Source organism: Phocoena phocoena, chromosome 2, assembly GCF_963924675.1.
Source record: "Phocoena phocoena chromosome 2, mPhoPho1.1, whole genome shotgun sequence".
NCBI classification, from domain to species: domain Eukaryota; kingdom Metazoa; phylum Chordata; class Mammalia; order Artiodactyla; family Phocoenidae; genus Phocoena; species Phocoena phocoena.
Genome location: NC_089220.1, coordinates 39,586,473 through 39,608,621, shown reverse-complemented (window position 1 = coordinate 39,608,621; position 22,149 = coordinate 39,586,473). Strand labels below are relative to the sequence as shown.

General features: G+C 46.0%; 1 protein-coding gene across 1 annotated transcript in view; it reads left to right on the top strand.

The window, feature by feature from the left end:
- Window positions 1–22,149, top strand: part of PRKCH (protein kinase C eta) — a 223,568-nt gene that overhangs the window by 135,257 nt on the left and 66,162 nt on the right. Inside the window, exons 8-9 of the mRNA XM_065872751.1 lie at window positions 728–871; window positions 1,053–1,226. Of these exons, the coding sequence (XP_065728823.1) occupies window positions 728–871; window positions 1,053–1,226 (318 nt within the window). The remainder of the gene's footprint in view (window positions 1–727; window positions 872–1,052; window positions 1,227–22,149) is intronic.

Here is a 22,149-nt window from a genome sequence, read left to right as displayed (position 1 = left end):
TCAATTGTGATATATCCATAAAATGGAATATTGGACAGCTTTTGGAAACTCATGTTCTTGAAGGAAATTTAGAGATATGGATAATATGCCTGGAAAAATGTTAAATTAAAACTTGTGTTATGAAACAATTTTATTGTATTTTTTTAAATTAAGTGTAAAGATAGACGTGTGTATATGTATGTTTCTATTTTTTGTTTTTTGAGGAGGGCTGATGAGATTATAGGTATTATCAGTCTTACCCTTCATATATTTACATTAACTTTTGTTTCTCTTTTATAATTTAAAATATTATATATAGAAGTGTTGCTTCATCCATTCTTGGTGTGGAGTGGTGCTCAATTCTCTGAGCAGTTGTGAAAGCTGCTATTTGCAGGACATGGACACCAGGTGGCGCTCTTGGAACCTTGACCACCCTGTAGAAAGCCACCACAAGAAACCAGGTGGACCAGACTGAGACATTTTCTGTATACTCCCATTTGAGCACAAACTGAAACTCGGTGGCTTAGATATATTTTAAATGATTCTGACCCAAATACAGTAAGCACAGATCAGGAGTTGGTGCCGAAGCAGTTCTGAGTGGCAGAACCTGATCACATGTCAAGCTGTATTGATGTTTCCCCATGTGTTGTATTGAGGGTTGAAGCTGCAAGTAAGGTCTTCTTCATCCATAAATGCTTCATGCTCCACTGTGATTTCTGACTCGATGTATTCCTACTCTCCTTTGCAGAATCTTCTTTCCAGATCAACCCTAAGACGACAAGGAAAGGAGAGCATCAAAGAAGGAAACGGCATTGGGCTTAATTCTTCCAACAGACTTGGGATCAACAACTTTGAGTTCATCCGAGTACTGGGGAAGGGCAGCTTTGGGAAGGTGAGTCTTGGTGCCAAGTGTTTGGGTGGTTAAAGGATGCCTGCTCCATGTATATTGTTTGCCTGTGCATGTATGTATACACATGGCCATTCCCCATGTGCCATCTGTCTTCTGCCCCAGACGAGGCCACACCCTAAGAGCTGCATGAGTTCTCATGCTCCCTCCTCCTGGTTTGCCATAGGTGATGCTTGCAAGAATAAAAGAAACAGGAGACCTCTATGCCGTGAAGGTGCTAAAGAAGGACGTGATCCTGCAAGATGACGATGTGGAGTGCACCATGACAGAGAAGAGGATCCTGTCTTTGGCCCGCAATCACCCCTTCCTCACTCAGTTGTTTTGCTGCTTTCAGACCCCTGTAAGTATGACCCACCTTCACTGCCTCAGTGGCCTCCTTTCTTCAAAAGCTGAGCTCACAGATGTTGAAGGTTTCATAGAGTATTAGAAACTTTGGGGGGATGGACTCCTAAGGTAGGGTCATTTGAAGTATCCAGTGACTTCTGGTGACCAGAACCAATGAGCTAACTGCTTCCTTCCTTTCATACTGTCCTGGAGAGGGATCACTTTGAGGGTTGTGTGTCCTAAGATGGAAAACGTCTTCATATGTAAGTCTTCTCTAGCAGAGTGAAGGTTGCAGAAGTCTAAGAATACAGTAAACGTCAGGGGCTGCTTATTTTGGTGACTTTAACCTCAGCTCTGTTGCTAAATGCTGAACTGGTTCTGACCCGGGGAAAAGAGTTCAGACCAGGATAGGCCCGAAGGGGGCACCTTGACTTGTAATGTCCCAGGGCATTGCTCCTGGCCTCAGTCAAGGACCCTTTGCTTGATTCTGTGGACTGATTGTGGGATTCTGTCTATCCCATCATGTTGTGCAATTAGGAATGCTTTGGGCTGCAGTTAACAGAATATGTGACTGACAGTGGTTTACACAACAGACAGAAAGGATGAGTTTAGTTCATTAGTACAGACTTTTTTCTTGGGAAGTCTGACAGTAGCGATGTTAGGGTTGGATTAGTTGCTCAGTGACATCAGACATCTCTTCCCCGTGGGTCTCAAGGTATTTGCCACAGCCCTAAACGTCACACCTCATATGACAGCATCCAAAGCAGGAAGCTCGGGGGACAGAGGCAGAAGGGCTTCGTGGACCACTCTCCTTTTATCAAGGAGAGAAAAATCTTTCCTAGCCCTGAGTTACAGGCTCACCCTGAGCTGCAGAGGAGGCTGGAAGAGCAAATATCTAGTCAAGATAAGCTGCTTTATCGTGATTGGCTCACATCAACCTTGACTTATCCCCTGGGGCAGGACACTCTGTAGCCCATTTAGCATTGGGCTCAGAACTGGGCTCCTGTTGTCAGTGGAGAGGGAAGAGGGCTCCTGTGAAGGCACCAAGAGGGTCTGGCACAGATATTTCTTAATCTTCTTGCTGTCAGAGGCATTCTGAAAGAGAATTCAGGACATGTCCCTTGCCTCTGCTACCATCAGGGATGTAAAGGGTGTGATGGGAGCAGGATGGGTCCAGTGATGCCGCGATGCATTTCTAGGGAAAGTCACAGCTATGCCGGAACCAGAAGGGCCAGTCAGAGTTAGTCAGGCAAAGAGAATGAAAGCGAATATGGAATAAAGGTTAAACAGCTCAGGCATGGATCTACTAGTAAATGGGAAGAGGAGGTGTAAATAAAGCTCACAAGCATAAAATGTGAAGTTGAGGAGGGGCCTGGTGAGAACTAAGGCTGCAGAAGTAGCCCAGGCAGCTGTAGGCGCTGTTAAAGGAGCTAGGGTTTTAGTGCTAAGAACAAATGGAAGACATTTAAGCAGAGGAATGACATATCAGATTGCATTTTTTAACTATTAAAAACCATTTTATTTTATTTTTTTTGCAATGGGTAGTATAAGCATCCTCCAAGTATCCATACCCTCTCTTTGAAAGGAACAATTATTACTAGTTTCAAGTGTAGCCTTTCAGAGAGTTTTTTTGCACACAAAAGTATACACACACACTGCATATATGCATCCATATTTATTTTTCTAAAAAGCACAAATGATAGTATATATTTGTCCACCATTCTGTATCCTTTTTTTAAGGAAAAAAAAAATCCAAAATGGTTTTATTAAGGAAGTAAATCTCTGTAATGCATCTCGCAAAATTTACACATTTAAAAAAATTGAGGTATAATTGACACGTAACATTATATTAGTTTTGAGCGTACAAAATAATGATTTGATATTTGTATATGTGGTAAAATGATCACCACAATTAGTCTAGCTAACATCCATCATCACACAGTTACAGAATTCTTTTCTTGTGGTGAGAACCTTTAAGAGCTACTTTCTTAGCAACTTTCATATATACGATACTACGTCATTAACTGTAGTCACGATATTGTACATTGCATCCCCATTCTCCTTATTTTTTTGAAAAAATGTAATAATGTATCTTGAGATTGTCTCATATTTGTATGTACCTGGCTGTCTCATTTTTAATGGCTACATACTATTCCATTTTAAGAACATGATGCAATTTGTTTAACTTGTTTCCCGTCGCTATATATTTAGGCTGTACTTAGACTTTTATTTCAAAGTTGCAGTGAGTCTCTTTGTACTTTTATCTTTAGGTACTTGTGCTATGATTTCTATATGATACACTCTTAGAAGTGATATTGCTTTGTCAGAAGTAGGTGCATTTATAATTTTATCTAGTTGGCCCTCTCTCCCCATCGTGGTTAAAGATAGCTAACACTTTATCCTTTGAATACCAGGCACTGTTCTAAGTGCTTTATGTGTATTATCTCAGTAATCCTTACAGTAATCCCATGAAGTAAGTTCTGTTAACATCACTCCCATTGTACAGATGAACAAACTGAGGCAGGAAGAAATTTAGCTTCCAAGTGGCAGACGTTTTCAGTCTGACTGCTGAGCCCGAGCTCTTACCGCTTGCTGGTTGTATTTCTAAATTCCTACTCCCAAACCATGTGTGAGAAGGCTTATTTCCCCTGCCCTCCTGTCATGGCATGCTACTTATCATTTTGATGGTTGGAGAGATTTTTAAAAAGGTGTCTTTGGGGTTCTAACCAGCATTTCTCTGACAGTGAGTGAGGCTGAGCGTTCACATGTGTTTAAGGGTCCCTTGTGTTGGCAAAGACACATGTACAGCTTAGGAAATGGACGGAGCAGGGAACACTGCAAGCCGGGAGACAGGAGGGTGTGTGAAACGGGATGCACGGCGTGTACTCCCATGCAGTCTGAGTATGTTGGAAGGAGCTGGGGTTCAAGTAATAGCTTCTTGGGCTCCGGTTTCCTCTGCACTCCTTCCCGCCCCTCATGGTCTAGGCTCTTTGAGGCCACGCCCTCCTCATCAGAGTCCTCGGTGGCTCCAGGAGCCCTGGAGTCCCTGGAGTCCATGCCGCCCCTACCACCTTGCCCCTGATTCTTGCTTCCCACCTCCGGGTCCATGGTTCCTTCAGAGCTCTGGTTCTGCCCATTCTCCACTGCTACCCAGAGTATCCCCAAAACACTATTTCCAATGCTCTGTGCTCTGCCCACCTAAAGCCCTTCATCAGCCCTCATCCAGCTGTTTTCCCAGAGAAGAGTGGGGTGACGGCCCTGAGCTCGAGAACACCCTTGTGAAGAAGGCAAGACTGATGGGTGGTACTGGTCACCCGCCTGAGCTTCAGGCTCACCTTCTCCTCATTCCATGAGCCGGACAGGGCTATACTCAGGTTGTCTTTCCAGGCTGCACCAAAGTGCAGATGGTTTTCTATGACATTGGCTTAGATGATATTAACGGTTGACGGACATGGTTGTGCAGTGGCTGCTTCAAGTTACTCTAATGAACAAATAAAGAAGTGTCACCTACCCAGGGGACTTTTACTAATGAACAAATAAAGAAGTGTCACCTACTCCAGGGGACTTTTACCTACCGAAGGAAATCCCCGTGATTCTATGGAAGCAGTCTGAGGTCTTACCAACAATTAGAGGGTGTTGTAGTAGAAAAGAACTTAACCTGGACCAGATTGGGAGACCAATAAATATAGAATACACAATGCAAAATTTTCCAGGAAGATATAAACTCTACAGTATCGCCAAATATTAGTGTCCACATGTTATTTCCACAGTGTTCAGCCGGTGAAGCCTTTATTTTTAACATGGGCCATCTATTTTTTCCTAGTGACAGTTTCATATATGGCCACAAGGTGGCAGTCGTTACCGCAAGGTGATTTTTATTTCTGCACCAGAGAGAGAGGAGCTGACTTTGGGGTTAAAATTTGTGTGTTACAGTAGATGTCTCCAAAGCAAAGGATAATGGGAATTTTCCCTTGCCCTAAGTCTAAATGATAAAGTGGTAAGAACCAACTTAAAAGAACCAAGTGCATTTTTCTCATGCTGAGATAGAGATATACGGTTTCCATTTTGCTGTAGTTTAAGCCGTCTCTCGGATTTGCAAGGTATCAGACTCCACATATGCATAGCATTTGCTCTCTGCATCTGTCCATCTGTCAGAAATCCTCAGTCACTATCCCCATTTGCTACTGAAAAACTAACTCTAAAGAACAGAAAATGTTAGTTACCATGAGAAATTAAAGCAGGTAAATGACTACTTTTAGCTAAAAAGTACTTGTAGCTAAAAACTGGGTTTGGCAGGCCCTGGCCTCTAAAGTGAGACGCTAGTCTGCAATGTGTCACTTCACTGTGAAGACGCTGGCAGAGACAGCAGTCCACTTGCCGTCCAGCCCTGTAGAATGAGTGTCTCTGAGGCCCAGGAGAAAGGGAGCAACTTGCTGAGGATCCCTTAGGCTGGGAGTGTTGGAGACAATGTTTATCTCTGGGTCAGGCTGACTCTGCAGCCTGGCTCCGTCCACTTGGTGTCTTATACAGCATTGAGGTTGTTGGTTCAGCATCTGCTTAAAGCCCCTCCTGTCTGCCCTGACTCATCTCCAACCTGCTGATACGGAAGCAGCTGTGCCTTTGGAAACGGAAGACCTAAGTTCTTCCAGCTCTGTTTTCCTCTGTCCGAATGGCTTGCAACCACCTTAGAATTCCTTTGAGCCTTAAAGTTCTCATGGTTGAGATGAAAGCAGGATTGCTGTGAAGACCAAAGGCGAGAATGCAGACACACTGTTGCTACACGCGTGGCAACTCGGTGTTGTGATGACCGTCTCCTTCCCCACACCAGAAAAATGTCCTGGGCCTTCCCAGGGGCCAGCACAGACCCCCACATGGAGGTGACAGTAAACACCCACAAAGTAGGAATTTTGGAACTCCTTTTGTTCTTGGCCAGAACAAAAAGATAAGCAGATTTCAAATATTAGATAATTTGTCGTTTACTGCATAGAATTATGAGCCCATGAATTATTGCCCCGATTTTTTCATAATAATGCTTGTTACTTGCATGTATATCATTCCACTGGCATCCTCATAAATTTCTGAAAGCACTGTAAATCCTAATAGTTTGTGAATAATTTGATAACCTGGACCCAGACTTATAAGAATGCATATACTCTTGGATCTGTTGATTTTATTGCTGATAATCTAGCCAAAGAAAACAACGTAAAGAATAAAATAAATGTTACGCATAAAGGTGTTTAATTTTCAGTGCATTATTTATAAGAGGAAAATATTGGAAACAACTTCAGCCTTCAGCAATAGGAGTCTACTTAAACAATGTACTATTTGATGAAGATTTTCAGCCAGTAGAGAATAATGGAATATTAAGTAGTTAGATCATCGTGTGTTACTGTCAGAAGCACCTAACGTGTAATATTCATTGCATATAACTCTTACATCAGCCGTAGAAGATGGGTACAACTATTATCCTTATTTTGCCGAGTGATAAAGTGAAGGAGGAGATAAGTTACTTGACCTAAATCTAACAGAGTAAATGGTGGAACTCAGAGATGGGAAGCCGGGAAACAGTACAGAATTTATGATGATTAGGGGCGTGAATCTATATCAGGTTTCACCCAGGACGGCAATGTGGCAAACCTGGCCCCTCCTCCAAAATAAGCCTGAAAGGAGATGATGCCAGTAAACTACCAGGGACTGTTATGAAGGTTGTGGATTTAGGGATGGTCTTTTTCTTCTTTGCTCGATCGTCAGTTTCTGCAATGTGTTTCTGTTTCTTTGTGGATGAGGGTGGGAGGAGTGAGGCCTTATGAAAGGAGCAGGGCCCAGGGTCTGGGCTGCCGGCCTGGTGTAGGCCACCTTCCCCGCTCTTTCAGGTTCAATTCACTTCACACGCCTTTCATCTTAATCAGTGACTGTTGTGCTGGCAGCCGAGCCTGCTGGCATTTATGGCCTAGGATCCGGGTCTCCCCACCCCCAGCTCCCAGGGGCTCTCCTTGGCTCTCCTGGAGCCCTGGCTGAGTGCTGAGGGCCGAGACCAGGAAGAACAAAGAGGCAGCAGCAGCAGGAGGGGGAGTGGCAGAGTAAACACTGGTCAGATGCTTTAGCCTTTGTTCAGAGACCCAGTTTGTTAGAGCAAAGGCTTCCATTTGGAAAGCATAAGACACACTGTGCTTGGTGCCCAAGAGCTGCCTCTCGTCGGCACGACCCCGGCCGCGTCGGGTCCACGAGCCGGGTTTTTGGGAGAGAACTTGTTTGCATTTGTGAGCTGCTGCCCTGTGAGGGGCGGGGGACAGATTACACAAAACCTCCTTTTACAGGGACAGAAGCCCAGTGCTCTCACCTCCCTACTGACGGGGTGTCCTCGGGTGTCACCTGCAGGGGTCGTCCGCGAAGCAGTGCGCCTGGGGCTCCTGGCAGGGGCATTGCCTTCCCTAAGAAGCGGCCACTCAGTGTCGGTCAACAAAGCAGAAATCCAGCCTTTGAAGGGTAGGGCGGCTAGGAATCTTGTGACCTAAGTGCTGTCAGCTTACACAACCGGTGCAAACTGATTTTGGTGCACTTAAATCACACTTAAAATATGTCTGAAAATCGCCTGCCAGCATGGGTGCAGGGAAACAGTCTTTTCTCTGGGTTATTGTCTCCATCGTCATATTAAATATTAGCAAAGGGGTGTACATGTGAGAGAGAGACACACAGACAGACAGACAGACAGAAGAGTTAGGCAGCAGGATGGTCGTGTGGCCCTGGAATGCATCTTTCAGAATCTCATCAGGAGGTCACTACACTGTAGCCTTCAACAGGAGAGCCCTGAGTTCTCATCTTGACTTAGCTAATAGTCCCCTTGTCTTGAGGAAGGTCCCCTGCCTTGGATTTTTTTTTTTTTTCCAGATAAGCACCTCCTGTGCCCTTCTGTCACAGACCTGTTGGCAGAAATGCCTCCCAATAGGGACCCCCCACGGACTTCATTCAGGTTGGGGTGGGAGGTGCAGTCAGCCCTGCACACCCAACCGCCCTGCAGCCCCTCCAGCTCTCATTCCCTTTCCCGGTGTTCAGGGAGCATCTGGCAGTGGCAGCTGGGCCACTTGGCCCCTGGTACAGCTTTACCCGCTATGCTCTAAATCACAGCGACATCCCGGGCAAGGGGAAGAGCCCTCTGTTAACACGTTACATAGCTGGTCGATTCTTGGCGCCTAACTGCACCAGCTTTGCAGAAGGGGTGGGTGAAGGATGAAGTAGCAGCAGCAGGTACTATTCACCAAGACCCTAGCATATTCTGGGTGCTCGTATTCACTACCAGTGTCTAGACAAGTGTACAATTCGGTATTTCCATAAATAGCTGTTGAATGAAATATCTCATTTAATACTCAAAACAGTCCATGGGGGTATAGATACTATTATCCTCATTTTAAAGATCTGGGAACTGAGATCCAGAGAGGTTAAAGAACTTGCCCCAGATCACACAGCAAGCAGGAGTCAGTCTGTGGATTCTTAACCAGGTCGTCCTGTTTAATAATCTACCAATATCGCACAAATAGAAGTATCCTCTCTTTGCAATGTGTACAGCTGAGGAGACTGTCATCAGGCAGGAGTAAAGGCAGTTTTTCGCAACATACAGTTTTGTGGCCTTTTATAAAATACCTAAGGAAAGGCCATTTCCTCTTCCCTGTTTGGAACTGGGTTTCCTCCTTTCCCTGAGCAGTGAGTGCCATAAACACCATTTGGTCTGCTTATGGGTCATTTGGTATAGTTTGCCTTTGGCTCAGATCAAAATAGAAAATGAACCAGAACATGGTGTTTCCCAGTTGGGCATGTTCCCAACTTATTAATCGTGTTCCAGCTGGGAAGAGAATGCACATAGGCCATCTCTGGGCTCTGCATTTCTGGGAGGCTGATTTAGGACCTCTGCTTCTGTCCTCGGAGGCTTCCCGGCTCCCCGACTATCTGTGACTCAGTATGGCCGTGAAAATGAATGGGAAATAGGAGGACGCGAAGTCCTTGCTGTTCCTTTGGCTGTCTCTGCTCAGGGAGGACTGCCAGAACACTTGGTGTGACCAAAGGGCTTGAAAGGGTTGCCATGTGTTTCCCTTTGAGGTTGTTCAGCTGTAACTGGCCTCGTCACTAGCTGTCATCCACACCGATGACCCAGAGATGGCCTGGACTCCCCACCTCCGTGGTTGTAAGGCGGTTCACGAATTGTGTGTCACTTCCGTCGACTTATCTGAGAGTGGCCAGGGTCAGACGCGGCCCTTGTGCTTCCCGATGACTGGCGAGGCTTTGTGGCAGTGAGTTTTGGTTACGGTTTTCCCTGATTGTGCCTGGGTACCTGCCAAACTATAGATACTCCCGCCTCAGCAGGGCCCTGTTTTAAAGCACTGGGCATGAAGTGCCAGGAGTGGCTCCAGGCATGAGAATGGGATGCGCTTTCTACCAAATAGTTTAGTGAAAAGTCAGCCAGTCCGGGATCACACTGATGGAGGGCTAGGGGGAGAAGCAGTGCTTTTGATCCTCAGTCTAGCTGGGAAGAGGAGATTCACACGCATGGCACAGACAGCATAATGGCTGTGTTTACTCCATGCCACCAAAGGAAAGGTAGCTGAAAACGAGGACTGGCCTCTGGGGGGAAATTTTACCTACGGGCCAGTCTCTCCTCAGAAGGTCAACCGGAATGACTATCAAACTAACAGTCTAACCAGCAGCACCTGAGGGTGGCCTGCGGGTGTTTCCCTGGGAAGCTGGGTTGGCCTCTGCCAGAACCAACTGGAACCTTGAGGCCAGGGCCTGACGCGACACCTGTGGGTGGCTGGAGTGGGTCCCCCTTACCCTGGACCCAGAATCGTGCAGTCTGGAAGCCCAACTGGTCTGGGTGAAAACCACAGACCATAATGTCTCCTAGTTTTGAAATACTTGCATTTTCCATAATTGCTTCATCACTGGTTAGAACCCAGCTGCGACCGTCTCCACTAGGCCCCAGAACAATCCGGGGCCCCTCAGGACAGAATCAGCCCCGTCAGTCACTGTAAGTGTAGCCGACTTGTAGTGATGGAGACTTGTCCACCAGTAGGTGAAGGTCAAGGGTGTTCATTCATTGGGCAAATGTGCAGAGTTCCTTCAGGGCGAAGGCTCGGCTCTGAGCCCTGAGGATGCAGCAGTGGACAGAGCAAGGAGGGGCCCCTTCCCTCACGGAGCCGGTATCCTCCCCGGGGAGTTCAGGGGCCTGAGCAGCCTGTTCGTAACATAGAGTCAGCTGCTGACCCTCCACGGTGGGCTGGTCATGGTCGCAGTTCTGGGATTGCCATTTAGGACAGGCTCAGAGCAGCCATCCGCTTAGAAGAGAGTCTGCGGGGCTTGTATTGAAGTTACATATGCATGTGGATGCCTGTGTGGTGCAGTGAACTGAAGACCTGATGGAGGTTCCTGGGGGCAGGGACGGCGATGGATTCTGTAGCACCACTGGGCTTGGGGCCCAAAGCAGGAGGCGTCACGGAAGAGCAGGCTTACTTTCCATGCTCACCATTGCAACGGGCACAGTGTTCTTCATCCCGCTGGAAAGACTGGTCTCATTCCCTGCCCCCACCCCCCTATCAGTGCCATCAAGACTGACTTGTGCAGGGTTCCTCTTCCAGCCTTCCACTGTCAGAGAGCACCTTGGCTGTCTCACCAGCAGACCTTCCCGCTCCACTGACGGGCTCTGGCAGGCCCCTTTGGGACCACCCAGGGAGTTCCTGTTTCCTTTCAGTGCAGGCGTCCAGCTTTTAGTATATTTGCACAGCAAAAGAGCCCACTGTATTTGGAGCTCACTCCTACCCATTTCTTTAGGATGGTCTGTAATGATGTATTGCTTAGGTCTCACAAAGGGAGTCTTGGAACTCCTCCCAGAGTCTCAATTCCATTCTCATTGTGTATGATATTTTCAACGTTAAAATGATGTAATGTATAATTCCCAACCAAAAGAGGAGAGCCCTTCCTGCAAAACTGCTCCCCTCCCACCCATACGTGTTTTCCTGCTCCTGTGCGGTGGCTGCGTGGGAAGTGCCTTCGACCTTTTCCTTCCTCTCCTCACCCCCAGGGAGCAGTGACCCATAGTCTGCTCGTGAAGTGGGAACTAGCCTGTGCCCACGACAAGCCCAGACCTTCTGCACTAGCCTGTGTCTCACCAGTGGTGGAAGGCAGTTCAAGATAAGTGAGCCACAACCAACAAAGTAGAGAACTGGACTTAGAGACTGGTTCAAGTTCCTCTTCTGGAAACCTGCAGAAGTGAGAGCCTGCTCAGAAACTCAGTTTGCCCCTCCTTACTTTGGCTTCAGGGCAGATCTGTAGCAGGAAGTTCCCTCCACATTGCTCAGAACTTTACCTCCAAGACCTTGACCTTCACCAGCAGGTCAATAGTTTAAGGAATTGAATGACTGGTGAATGTTCAACCTTTCCAGTAAAAAAGGTTTAAAAAAAATAAATTTAAAATAATTTAAATCACGTATTTGTACAATGTGATATCATTTGCCCACTACTAATATTGAGGGCAGGATAACCCTTTGTCACAGGAGGGGAGGGAGCTGCCCTGTGCGTTGTAGGATTAGCAACGTCCCCGGCCTCTGCTCACCAGGTGCCGGCAGCACTTCCCTAGTTACGACAACCAAAAAAGTCTCCAGACATGACCAGATGCTCCCTGGGGGAAGAATCTCTCCAGCTGAAAACCACTGCCTTACATGAGTGTCTGGTGGTCCAGCCTAGATATGGGAAGTCAAGTAGGCTAGATCACTAGCCTTTTCACAGAGGCCAAAGAAAATGTGAGAGATCTTCTTTGTAAAGACATAAGCATTATCTCTGTTTTTTTCTGAGTTTGTAGACAGACAGAGCTCCTGTCTGGGGACTCCTAACAGCTGTCCTGTTAAAGAAGATGTGACACATATATACAATGGAATATTACTCAGCCATAAAAAGAAACGAAATTGAGCTATTTGTAATGAGGTGGATAGACCTAGAGTCTGTCATACAGAGTGAAGTAAGTCAGAAAGAGAAAGACAAATACCGTATGCTAACACATATATATGGAACTTAAGAAAAAAAAATGTCATGAAGAACCTAGGGGTAAGACAGGAATAAAGACACAGACCTACTAGAGAATGGACTTGAGGATATGGGGAGGGGGAAGGGTAAGCTGTGACAAAGCGAGAGAGAGAGAGAGAGAGAGAGAGAGAGAGAGAGAGAGAGAGAGAGAGGGAGGAGAGAGAGAGAGAGACACGGACATGTATACACTACCAAAAGTAAGGTAGATAGCTAGTGGGAAGCAGCCGCATAGCACAGGGAGATCAGCTCGTGCTTTGTGACCGCCTGGAGGGGTGGCATAGGGAGGGTGGGAGGGAGGGAGATGCAAGAGGGAAGAGATGGGAACGTATGTATATGTATAACTGATTCACTTTATTATAAAGCAGAAACTAACACACCATTGTAAAGCAATTATACTCCAATAAAAAATAAATTAAAAAAAAAACGTTAGCCCACTGGGTGTCAGAGCCTGGGGCATCTAAGGAACAAAAGGTAAGCTCAGTGAGCATATAGTTAAAACGGGTTATGTTAGAAGGCAAGCAGTACAAATAGTGCAGCTTCTCGTGTTTTGGCATTTAATGATTATGTGTCCACTTTACCAACAAAGCATTGAATGAGTGACATTTTATGAAAATCATCGTCACCACTCTGGTCTTAAAGGGGTGCCTCTCTGTGAGTCAGATTCTTATCCTGTGTGTGGTACATGTGACTGGAATTTACAAACAGAGATAAAGCTTTAAGAAATATTTCCCAACCAGTGTATAAAAATGTGCTGGTAGCAATACAAGTGCGCTTTGGGGAAAGCAGACTTGCTGTTTTCTTTCTTTTGTTCCCATGTATGGGAATGCCATTTCAGCTTAAGATAGATACCTTAGAGGCTATCTGCAAAACTGAGTGGTCTCTACATATTAAAAGTAGATCCTAGCCACCAGAGACATTACTTGTTAGTACGTTGAATGGTAATATTGTGTCTACGTTGCATTTTTAATTCAATTCAGTGAATGTTTCCTGAGCCAGGGACATTATGTGCCAGGGACTGAAAGCATAAGGAAGAACAAAATGTGGACCTGCCCTTTTATTGCTTTCAGGCAAGGGTCTTCCTAAACACAGATATGTCTTATCACTGTGTGATAGAAGACAGTCATAGCTTGGTCCCTGGGGAGGTTGGAAAGGCCTTCCATGGGAGGGGCTGTCTGAGCTGTGTTTTAAGGATGAATAGGAGCCCTACAGAGACAGAAGGGGGATGGGCCTCCCAGACAGAGGTAATAGCAGTGCAGAGACACAGAGGCTTAAAACTGTATGATGCGCCCAGGAACCCCCAAATAACTTGATGTAGCAGGATTGCAGGAGAGGAAATACGGGGAGGAAAGAAGACATCCTTTGCTGAAGAGTTTAGACTCGATCATGAGGTGAAAGGAACTGGCAGGGAGCAACCTAAGCTTTGCATTTTGGGAGGGCTCCAGGTGGCTCTCTGCAGAGAGAGGAGACTGGGGGCGGGCAGCCCTGGTAAGGCTGTTGAACCACTGGCCTGCTGAACCTTCCTGCTCCAAGGCCGCAGTCACAGGAATGGAGTCAAGGAAACACATAGGAGGTGGAATTGATAGGACTTTTTAGAGTAAAAGAGTGAGAGGAATAGCGAGAGTTCTGACCAGTTGGGAGCCTGGGGGAACGGAATAAGTGTTTTGGGTTTTTTTGTTGTGTTTTTGTTTTGCAGAAAATCCAGTGGTAAGATGGTGCTCAGAAACACTGTTCAGGTGGGGAGTAGATTTTAGTGTCAGTATCCACTTGGCATAGTAGAAACTATCATTTAAAATATGTCAGTAGGTGTTTATAGAAGGGGAAGAGAGGAAGGCTAAAGAGGGATTTCTAAGTAAGGGCGGCTAAAGGTAGGGGGAAAAAAGAAGAATCAGGAGGAAGTGGTTTCTTAGGAGGAGCCGTCAAGTGCCGAGATGAAGTCCGTTCACCAAAGGATCCAAAGCTATCCACTGGATCTAGGATGTGGTTGTTTGTGTGGCCACCTTAGTCACCATTCTCATCCTTGGGGTTTGAAGGGCCCATCGAACTTCATTTCACCAGCTAAAGCTTCTCGACGAAAGTAGCACAATGTCCTCTCCCCTGGGTAAACTTTTTCATCTATTTCTGATCACTTTGCCCCTCATCTTATTAGAGCTATGTCTCTTTTACTTGGGTCTCCCTACCTTTATAGGAAAGTCTGCATCTTTCTTCCTCGGTGGACAGTGGAGATCCATATTTTGCCCACGTTGCAAAAAGGATCTGGGAAGGGATTGTAGGGGATCTCATTCCCCAGCCAGAGGGCCAGAGAAGAATGATGTTATGGCTACACTGGAAGGCTCAAACTCAAAATAGCACATGGAAGGCACATTCCAGACAGAAACTTCAGCAAGCATGCAGCACCATAGGGCAGAGGAAGGAACAGACTCCCAGCCAGTGGATTGCCAGGCATCATCTTGAGGCAGAGAAAGGAACAGACTCCCAGCCAGTGGATTGCCAGGCATCATCTTGAGGCAGATGTGGAATATTCTTGGCCAGATTTGATACTTACCTAATTGGCAAAATGTTTAATCAGAAAGCTATAACCCAGAATCTCCTCCCATGAGGAAGAAATGTCTAGTTGATCCACAGATCAAAAGGAGACATGAAATCTTCTTTAACAAGTTACGAAGTTTGGGAACCTCTGTCATGAAAAAGAATCTAAAGTGAAATGGCATAACGGAATTTTTACTCTTTATTCTGTAGCCCTATACAAACTAAATCCATAAATATCTTCAGTAGACTTGTTCCTATTTGACGCTGAAACCAAAATCTTTATAAAAAGAATGTACTATGTGAAATAATGATTTAAAGGAATCCTATCCTGCATACCTTTAAGTGACCAAACCTTTTTTTTTTTTTTAAGTGAATAATCACCTAAGGTATCTTCTTTGGGAATCTACATTCAGAATTAAAAAACCATGTCCAGTTCGTAATAATCTGCTTTCAGAGATGCCTGTTTTTCCAGGCTAATAAAAATGATCTTTATCATAGGACAGTGACTAGAGTGTTAATACCATGTCTCTTATTAACGTAAGCAGAAATCCAGCTAATTGTAGGACTTCATAGAAATGGCATGGGGAATAGTACGCAACTGTTAAAAAAAAATCATGGTTTTGATGACTAAGTACATCAGGAAATATTATGTGATGTAAGTGAAAAAGGAAGGGTATGTTTTTTTGTTTTCTCTTTTTCTGTTCTTTAAACATGCTGTAAAGGGTTAAGTATAATTCGGACATAAGAGGAAAATCGAAGGTAGTTAAAATTACTTTGTAAATATCTTAGGTGCTCTAAAATCTGCAGTTCTTCGGATGCTAAAAGCCATAAATAGTTTTGTTTCTCCTTGTATTTAGACTTCTCTCTCTGGGTGTCAGGATTACAGGTGATTTTATTTTCTCAATTTTCCATGTATTTACTTTGTAATTACATTTGAACGAAGAACATGTAATTACTTTTATAAACAGAAAAACCAAAGCTTTATAAATAAAGGGAAGTGAAGTGGCGTCAAGCAGACCTGCCTCTCTTGAACTCTTTCACAAACTGTTTTAACTGTGGATGAGGCACTTCACTTCTTTGCACTTGACTTCCACAAACTGGCCGGGTAAAACTAGTCTTGGCGGTTTGTTCCAACTTTTCTAATCTAGTTTAAATTTTATCAGGAAACAAAAATGGTCTCCTGCTATGGTAGTTCCTCAAGGGTTTATTAAACCTTACCGTAGTCCGGGCACCGGGGGCGGTGGTACTAGAGATACATCATTTGGCATCTGGGCTCTGCCTTAAAAGGTTTCGGGTCCTCCAGAGAAAACACGACCAAGTGCACAAAGTCAGCACAGCCAGCCCTGTGATACTGGGCAGGATGTGTGTGGACCAGAGACGCCAAAGGAGGCTCCACCAGGAAGGGAGGGCTTGTGCCCCAACTTTGCTATATCCCTGATCGTATGTTTGCTGCTTATTTATGCTTAAAAAAAACCCATCCTGGCCCAGATGTTTCACAGGATGTTGACCTCCAGGTTCGATTGCCTCGTTTCCCTCATCTGGTACATATGCCAATGAGCCTTGTCGAGTTTCATTATAAGAGAGGACCGTAACGTATCCAGTTTGCCAGGAGAACACTTGGTCTTTGGAAAGAACTGTGTGTCCCTCCAGGTTTAAAATGCAAGCTCCTAAGGGCTTGTTATATTGGAGACATATTTCACCTTCCCAGAAACTAGTTTCTGAGCTCAGATAGGATGTACCATGCCTGTGGGCTTGACAGAAGAGTTGCTGAGTAATTGAATTAACGTCGCTTATCATCCGGGCTGCACAAAATGATAAATTAAAAACAAAACAAACAAACAAAAAGCCATTTGATTCCCTCTCCTTGTTTCTTCCTTGAAGGCTTTGTAATCATTCTTAATGTGGTTAAGTTCAAGTTGTTTCCAGTTCAGGCATGGTGCAATCAGATTTCCTCACGGGGTGCTTTTCTGCTGTCACCTCTTTGACGTCAGTAACGGTTTCCTGTTGATTTGAACTCCCTATTCACCCTGTAGATGACTTTGTCAGAGAAAAATTATAAAACAGAGGCACTTATGAGAAATCCAACACAATGCTGTCTGCTACTGGAGATTTCCTTTTCCTTGTCCACAGCCGGTCAACAGCACTCCACAGCTTTTGATACAGGGTTGATGTGTTACTCATTTAGAAGTAATTCCAAAGCAATTCTTAGAACTTGGGTAAGTAAGTATTGATGTGGCTCCCAGCTTAACATTGCCTTAAAGCAATAACTAGATTAGTCATTAACTTGAAATGTTGTTTCTATTCTTTGTCTTATTTCCAAAAGGTAACCTGCATCCTCACTTGTAAATACATCTTTAAATAAGATTTACATGTGTCAGTGGCGGTGACCATGGATCCTTGGTTTAAACAGAAACATCTTTCTCAGTCTGTTTATAAGAAAAAATCGACTTTGTAGAAGGGGAGAATAGCTACTATAAACAGTCTCGTTTACCATAGTGTTTGCAGTTCGTGGGGGAGCACATTTGCCTTGCAATAATGATTATGATTATTATAAAGCTCTTAAAATAGAGAATATGAATTATTATCTAATATCAGAAAGATGAGAAAACTTATTTGGTCAATGCGCCTTGGCTTATCAAATCTAGTTTCGTGACCCCTTGTTAAATAGTCACGTCCAAGAAAGATAAGTTCACTTTATCAGGTCAGGGCCATGACTGTGCAGTATCAGGAAGAGCTCCTGCAACCGAGCAGCTGCCCTGGGGTCCTCCTGACTCCCTGATCCCTCGAGATTCCTGTCCTGAACTGAGGGTCGGGGAGCTGCTGCTGTAGAGGTTGCGGCTGCCGTTTCGCTCCTGTGTACTCGCCAGGCCGAGTACTCCATGAGTGGGGCACCATCTCCGCATCCACCACGTAACTGTTTGAAATTCTAAGCTTAAGTCATTTCATCCTCGAACACCTGTGAGTTTAATCACCTTATTATCCCCATTTTGCCGGTGAGAGTTTTGAGAGCAAAAAAATAAATAGCGCGCAGCAGGAGCTGCTTTGGCATCTCGGGCTTCGACTCCTGACCCCTACACCGTGCTTTCTCTTGGCGACACCAGGGACTTCAGTGCTGGGCACAAGGTCTCCCAGATGTAGCTCTGGTCCTCTTTGTGTGATGTGGTAATAACAATAGAGTCTATTTGTTGAGATCCCTTTCTGGGTCTGGTGCTGTGCCAGGCACTCGGCTTCGGTTTAATCCTCACACGATTGCTGTAGTTAGAGGTGTTATTACCCTAGATTTATAAATCAGGAAACCTCATGCCCCTTAAAAATCGGTGAGTGTTTCAGTTACAGTTCTCCTGGTAGCAAATAATGGAAAAGCACTTAACTAGAGTCATGCAAAAAGGGAGAAGTGAAAATAAAGAATCCGAGGTACAGGGGTGTCTCGTGGAACCCAAGGGCACACAATGGCCACGTCTCTCTGGGGACCTGAAACTGGAAGGGTGTGAGGGACCCAGGTAGTTTCCTTCTCGGCCCATTCACACTTTCTTATCTTTGCCCCATTCTTCTCCCCATCTGTCCATCCAGGCTTTCACTGCTCTGATGTACCGAGACATCTCATGTGTTGACACCACAGAGGCGGCAGCCTCAGCTCCCTAATTCATGTTTCCTCAGTTCTTACACACAGCACAGCCTACATGAACACCTGTCTATCTCAGTTCCAATTTTCTGGGAAGGGGACTGGGGCAGGAGGCGGGGAGCAACTTGGTCCAACTTGCTGTGTGCAGGATGTCCAGCACTTCCCCACGTGACGGTGCCAGGGCAGGTCTCTGAGAAAGGAAGGGCTCAGTGAGCTGAGCAGACACCTCTGAAGGTGTCTGGCACACGGACCCTAAGGGGTCTCATCCCTGGCCCGTGCTCACTCTGCACTCACCCTCCTTAGGCGACGTCACCTTGCCACAGGTACCATAGCACTTCTATCTATACTGGTGTTTTCTCTCTAACGTTTCCTCATGCAATTGCCCAACAGTTTTACCTCCTAAAAGACAGTCCTTAGGAGGGGCTTTAGGGAATGCACACTGCTTATACTGACAGCCACTTTCAGGTCGGAAGATATTTTTATCCCCTTTGGGCTGGGGAAGTAACATCCCTGAACTGACAGTAGCCAGGGCAGACTTGGCCCAGGCTGCAGCCGGTCAATGGAACCAGGCACGTGATGACAGGAATTCTATTATTAACCAGGCACCAGCTCCTTGGCCTCCTGTAACTCACGCTGGGCTGGGCTGGGCTGGGCTGGGCTGGGCTGGGCTAAGCTGAGTGGGACAAAGGGATTTCTGAGTTGCTTTTATTCCCCCAGGTGTTCCTCACCCCATGTTAATGACTTGCATTTGTGGTTGGTTGAATCAGGAACAAAAGAGAGGAGCAAGGGACAGACAAAGGGCTGGGCCACTTGGCTTTAGAACTGAGGTTAAGCCAGCCTGGGGGACCTTAGATTCTCTACTGTGCAGATCAGGGCAAGATTTCCCATCGAGGAGCCAGAGGCCTCGGGGAAAGCCGTGCAGGTGTCCAGGCTCAGCATCTAGGAAATTGGATTTTAGAAAAACTGGAATGCTATCTACACAGGCTTAAATAGAGAAACAACTGTCTGCCCTCACTGCCCAAGGTGGGATTTGGAAACTCTTCCCTGCCCCAGAAATGACTCATGGCAGCCTTAATCCACCGTGCAGTGAGAGCCTCCCTAAATGCATGGATCCCAGCAGATGCTTCCTCTGGTTGCTTCCCAGTTGGGTTTCTTCAGCATGACTTAGTGTTTGTCAAGTCATCAGTGAGACTAGGTCTTAAGCAGCACAGAGAGTGGAGTTGTAGGCAGGAGGTGATCTTCTGCCTCGTTGCTTCATTGCTGCTTTGTAAAGGGCATTTGTTCAATGTGAAAGGTTTCCAGCTTGATGGCATTCATGCCATAGGAGTAAAATTCAGCTGGAGTCATTGGGTTTTGTAGCCGATGTTTATTATTTGTGGCAGGTTCCAACACTACTGCAGTCTTTTTCAAGCCTAGCCCTTAAAAAGCGTAGCTGCCACCTGCTTTAGCCCAGACACTGGGCCTGTAATTATGGCAGAGGCCAATAGTGAATGACCGTGTGTATTCATAGGACTAACACCCCGTTCTCAGCTGTGGGTGACCTGCGGATAGGGTGAAGGGAAGCTTCCTGACTAGCCTTGGCTTTTTTTTTTTTTTTTTTTTTTTTTTTTTGCGGTACGTGGGCCTCTCACTGTTGTGGCCTCTCCCGTTGCGGAGCACAGGCTCCGGACGCGCAGGCTCAGCGGCCATGGCTCACGGGCCCAGCCGCTCCGCGGCATGTGCGATCTTCCCGGACCGGGGCACGAACCCCCTGCATTGGCAGGCGGACTCTCAACCACTGCGCCACCAGGGAAGCCCAGCCTTGGCTTTTTGTACCAGCACTTGACCCTGAAAGCAGCCTCAGCACCTGGGGAACATCCCCCTTTGCACTCACGACACCCTGCCTCACACCTGACGCTTCAGCTGTTCATTCACCTTGATTCCTGCCCCCTCCACCCCACTCCATCCTGACTCGTGCTTCCTCATCCTTCAAGGCTGGTGAATCGGCTCCTCTTCGAAGCTTTCCCCCAACCCCACCCCAGCCTCCAGGCTGCTCCAGTGTCCCTGCTGTTTCTGCATGATACCCCTGTGCCCCTCTGCTGTACTCAGCACACTGGGCTGACGTGCTCCGGCTACCAGAGCTTCCTGAGAGCAGGCCTGGGTTCTCATTCATTTAATGATACTTGGCCCCCACCCAGGGCCTGGCATACTGGGTGCCCAGTAAACATGTATTCCTCCTTGTTGAGACCCTTAAAGCAAGCATAAAAGGTCTCTGAGGGGACTTCCCTGGTGGTGCAGTGGTTAGGTCACGGGTTCAAGTCCTGGTCCTGGAAGATCCCACATGCTGCGGAGCAGCTAGGCCCGTGCGCCACAACTACTGAGCCTGCGCTCTAGAGCCCGTGCCCGGCAACAAGAGAAGCCACCACGATGAGGAGGCCGCGAGCAGCCAAAAATAAATAAATAGAGTAGTATTAAAAAAAAAAAAAAGTCTTTGAAGGACTCAGTAGACTCTATGAAGCCTGTGTACCAGAACTCAGACCCTCTCCTCTCAGTGGAGCCCTGGGACCCAAACCAGAGCCTCCTGAGTCTCATTTTGGATGTGATTCCAACAAGCCTGATGGCCTGGTTATATCAGGCATCAGAATGGCTATTAAGGGAGAGGGTGGTTATTAGGGGCCCTGAATAATGGGCAGCCAGAGATGTGAAGACCCCTCTTTCTGTAGCTGCTCTCCTAATCCCATCTCCCACTGCCTAAGTACCTACTCTAAGACAGTCTCAAAATTGCACTTTCCCAATCTCTCATCTTTCAGGTGAAAATTAGGGAAATATGGAGGAAGCCATAGGTGACTTTGCTTTGTTTCTAATTATAAGAATAATGCACACTCATCATAGAAACCTTCAGAGGGAATTTCCTGGCGGTCCAATGGTTAGGACTCCACGCTTTCACTGCCGAGGGCCCGGGTTCAGTCTCTGGTCGGGGAACTAAGATCCTACAAGCTGCACCATGTGGCCAAAAAAAGTTTTTTTAATAAAAAATTTTTTTTAAAAAGAAACCTTCAGAGATACTGAAAAGTATAAAGAAGAGATAAATGACATACAAGATCTCACAACTGAAAGATGACTTGTCATACATAGGTATTTTTTTGTCTTTTCTGTGCATATCTGCATCTTTGGCTGTAACTGAAATAATTCTGCACATTCATGGGTATGATCTTTTTTTTTTCTAACTGAAGACATCTTCACCATTACAGCCACCACCAGCAGCCACTACTGCTTATTGCGCACTTTCTAGAAGCCCCACCTGAGGACATGTTTAATGAAAGTTCATTGCTGAGGATGGCTTCTCACTCACCCCCACTATGAGTGAATCTTTGCTAAAAGCTGGATATTTTTGTCATTTATCTCCACCTCTACAAAAGAAATCGTGGAGAAATTGCTACCAAATTTGAACTGTCTTGGCAGAAGACATTTTAAAATAGAGTGAACAGAATTGTATGTAAACAGAAGGTCTCTTCACAGCAAACACATTTTGCTAGCTGATAAACATGCATTTAGTTTTCTACCTTGTGACATTATTGTAGGTCTTTGGTAAGATGGACTATTACTTTTCATTAAAGTGTCCTTGTATCTCCTGGTTCGTTCTCCCTTCCTGCTTGCTTAAAGAGCTGCGTGTGGCCCGAGGGCTGGGAGCTGTACCCTCTGTTCTAGGTGGTGCCAGACAGGAAGTTAGAAATGAGACTCTGGGTGA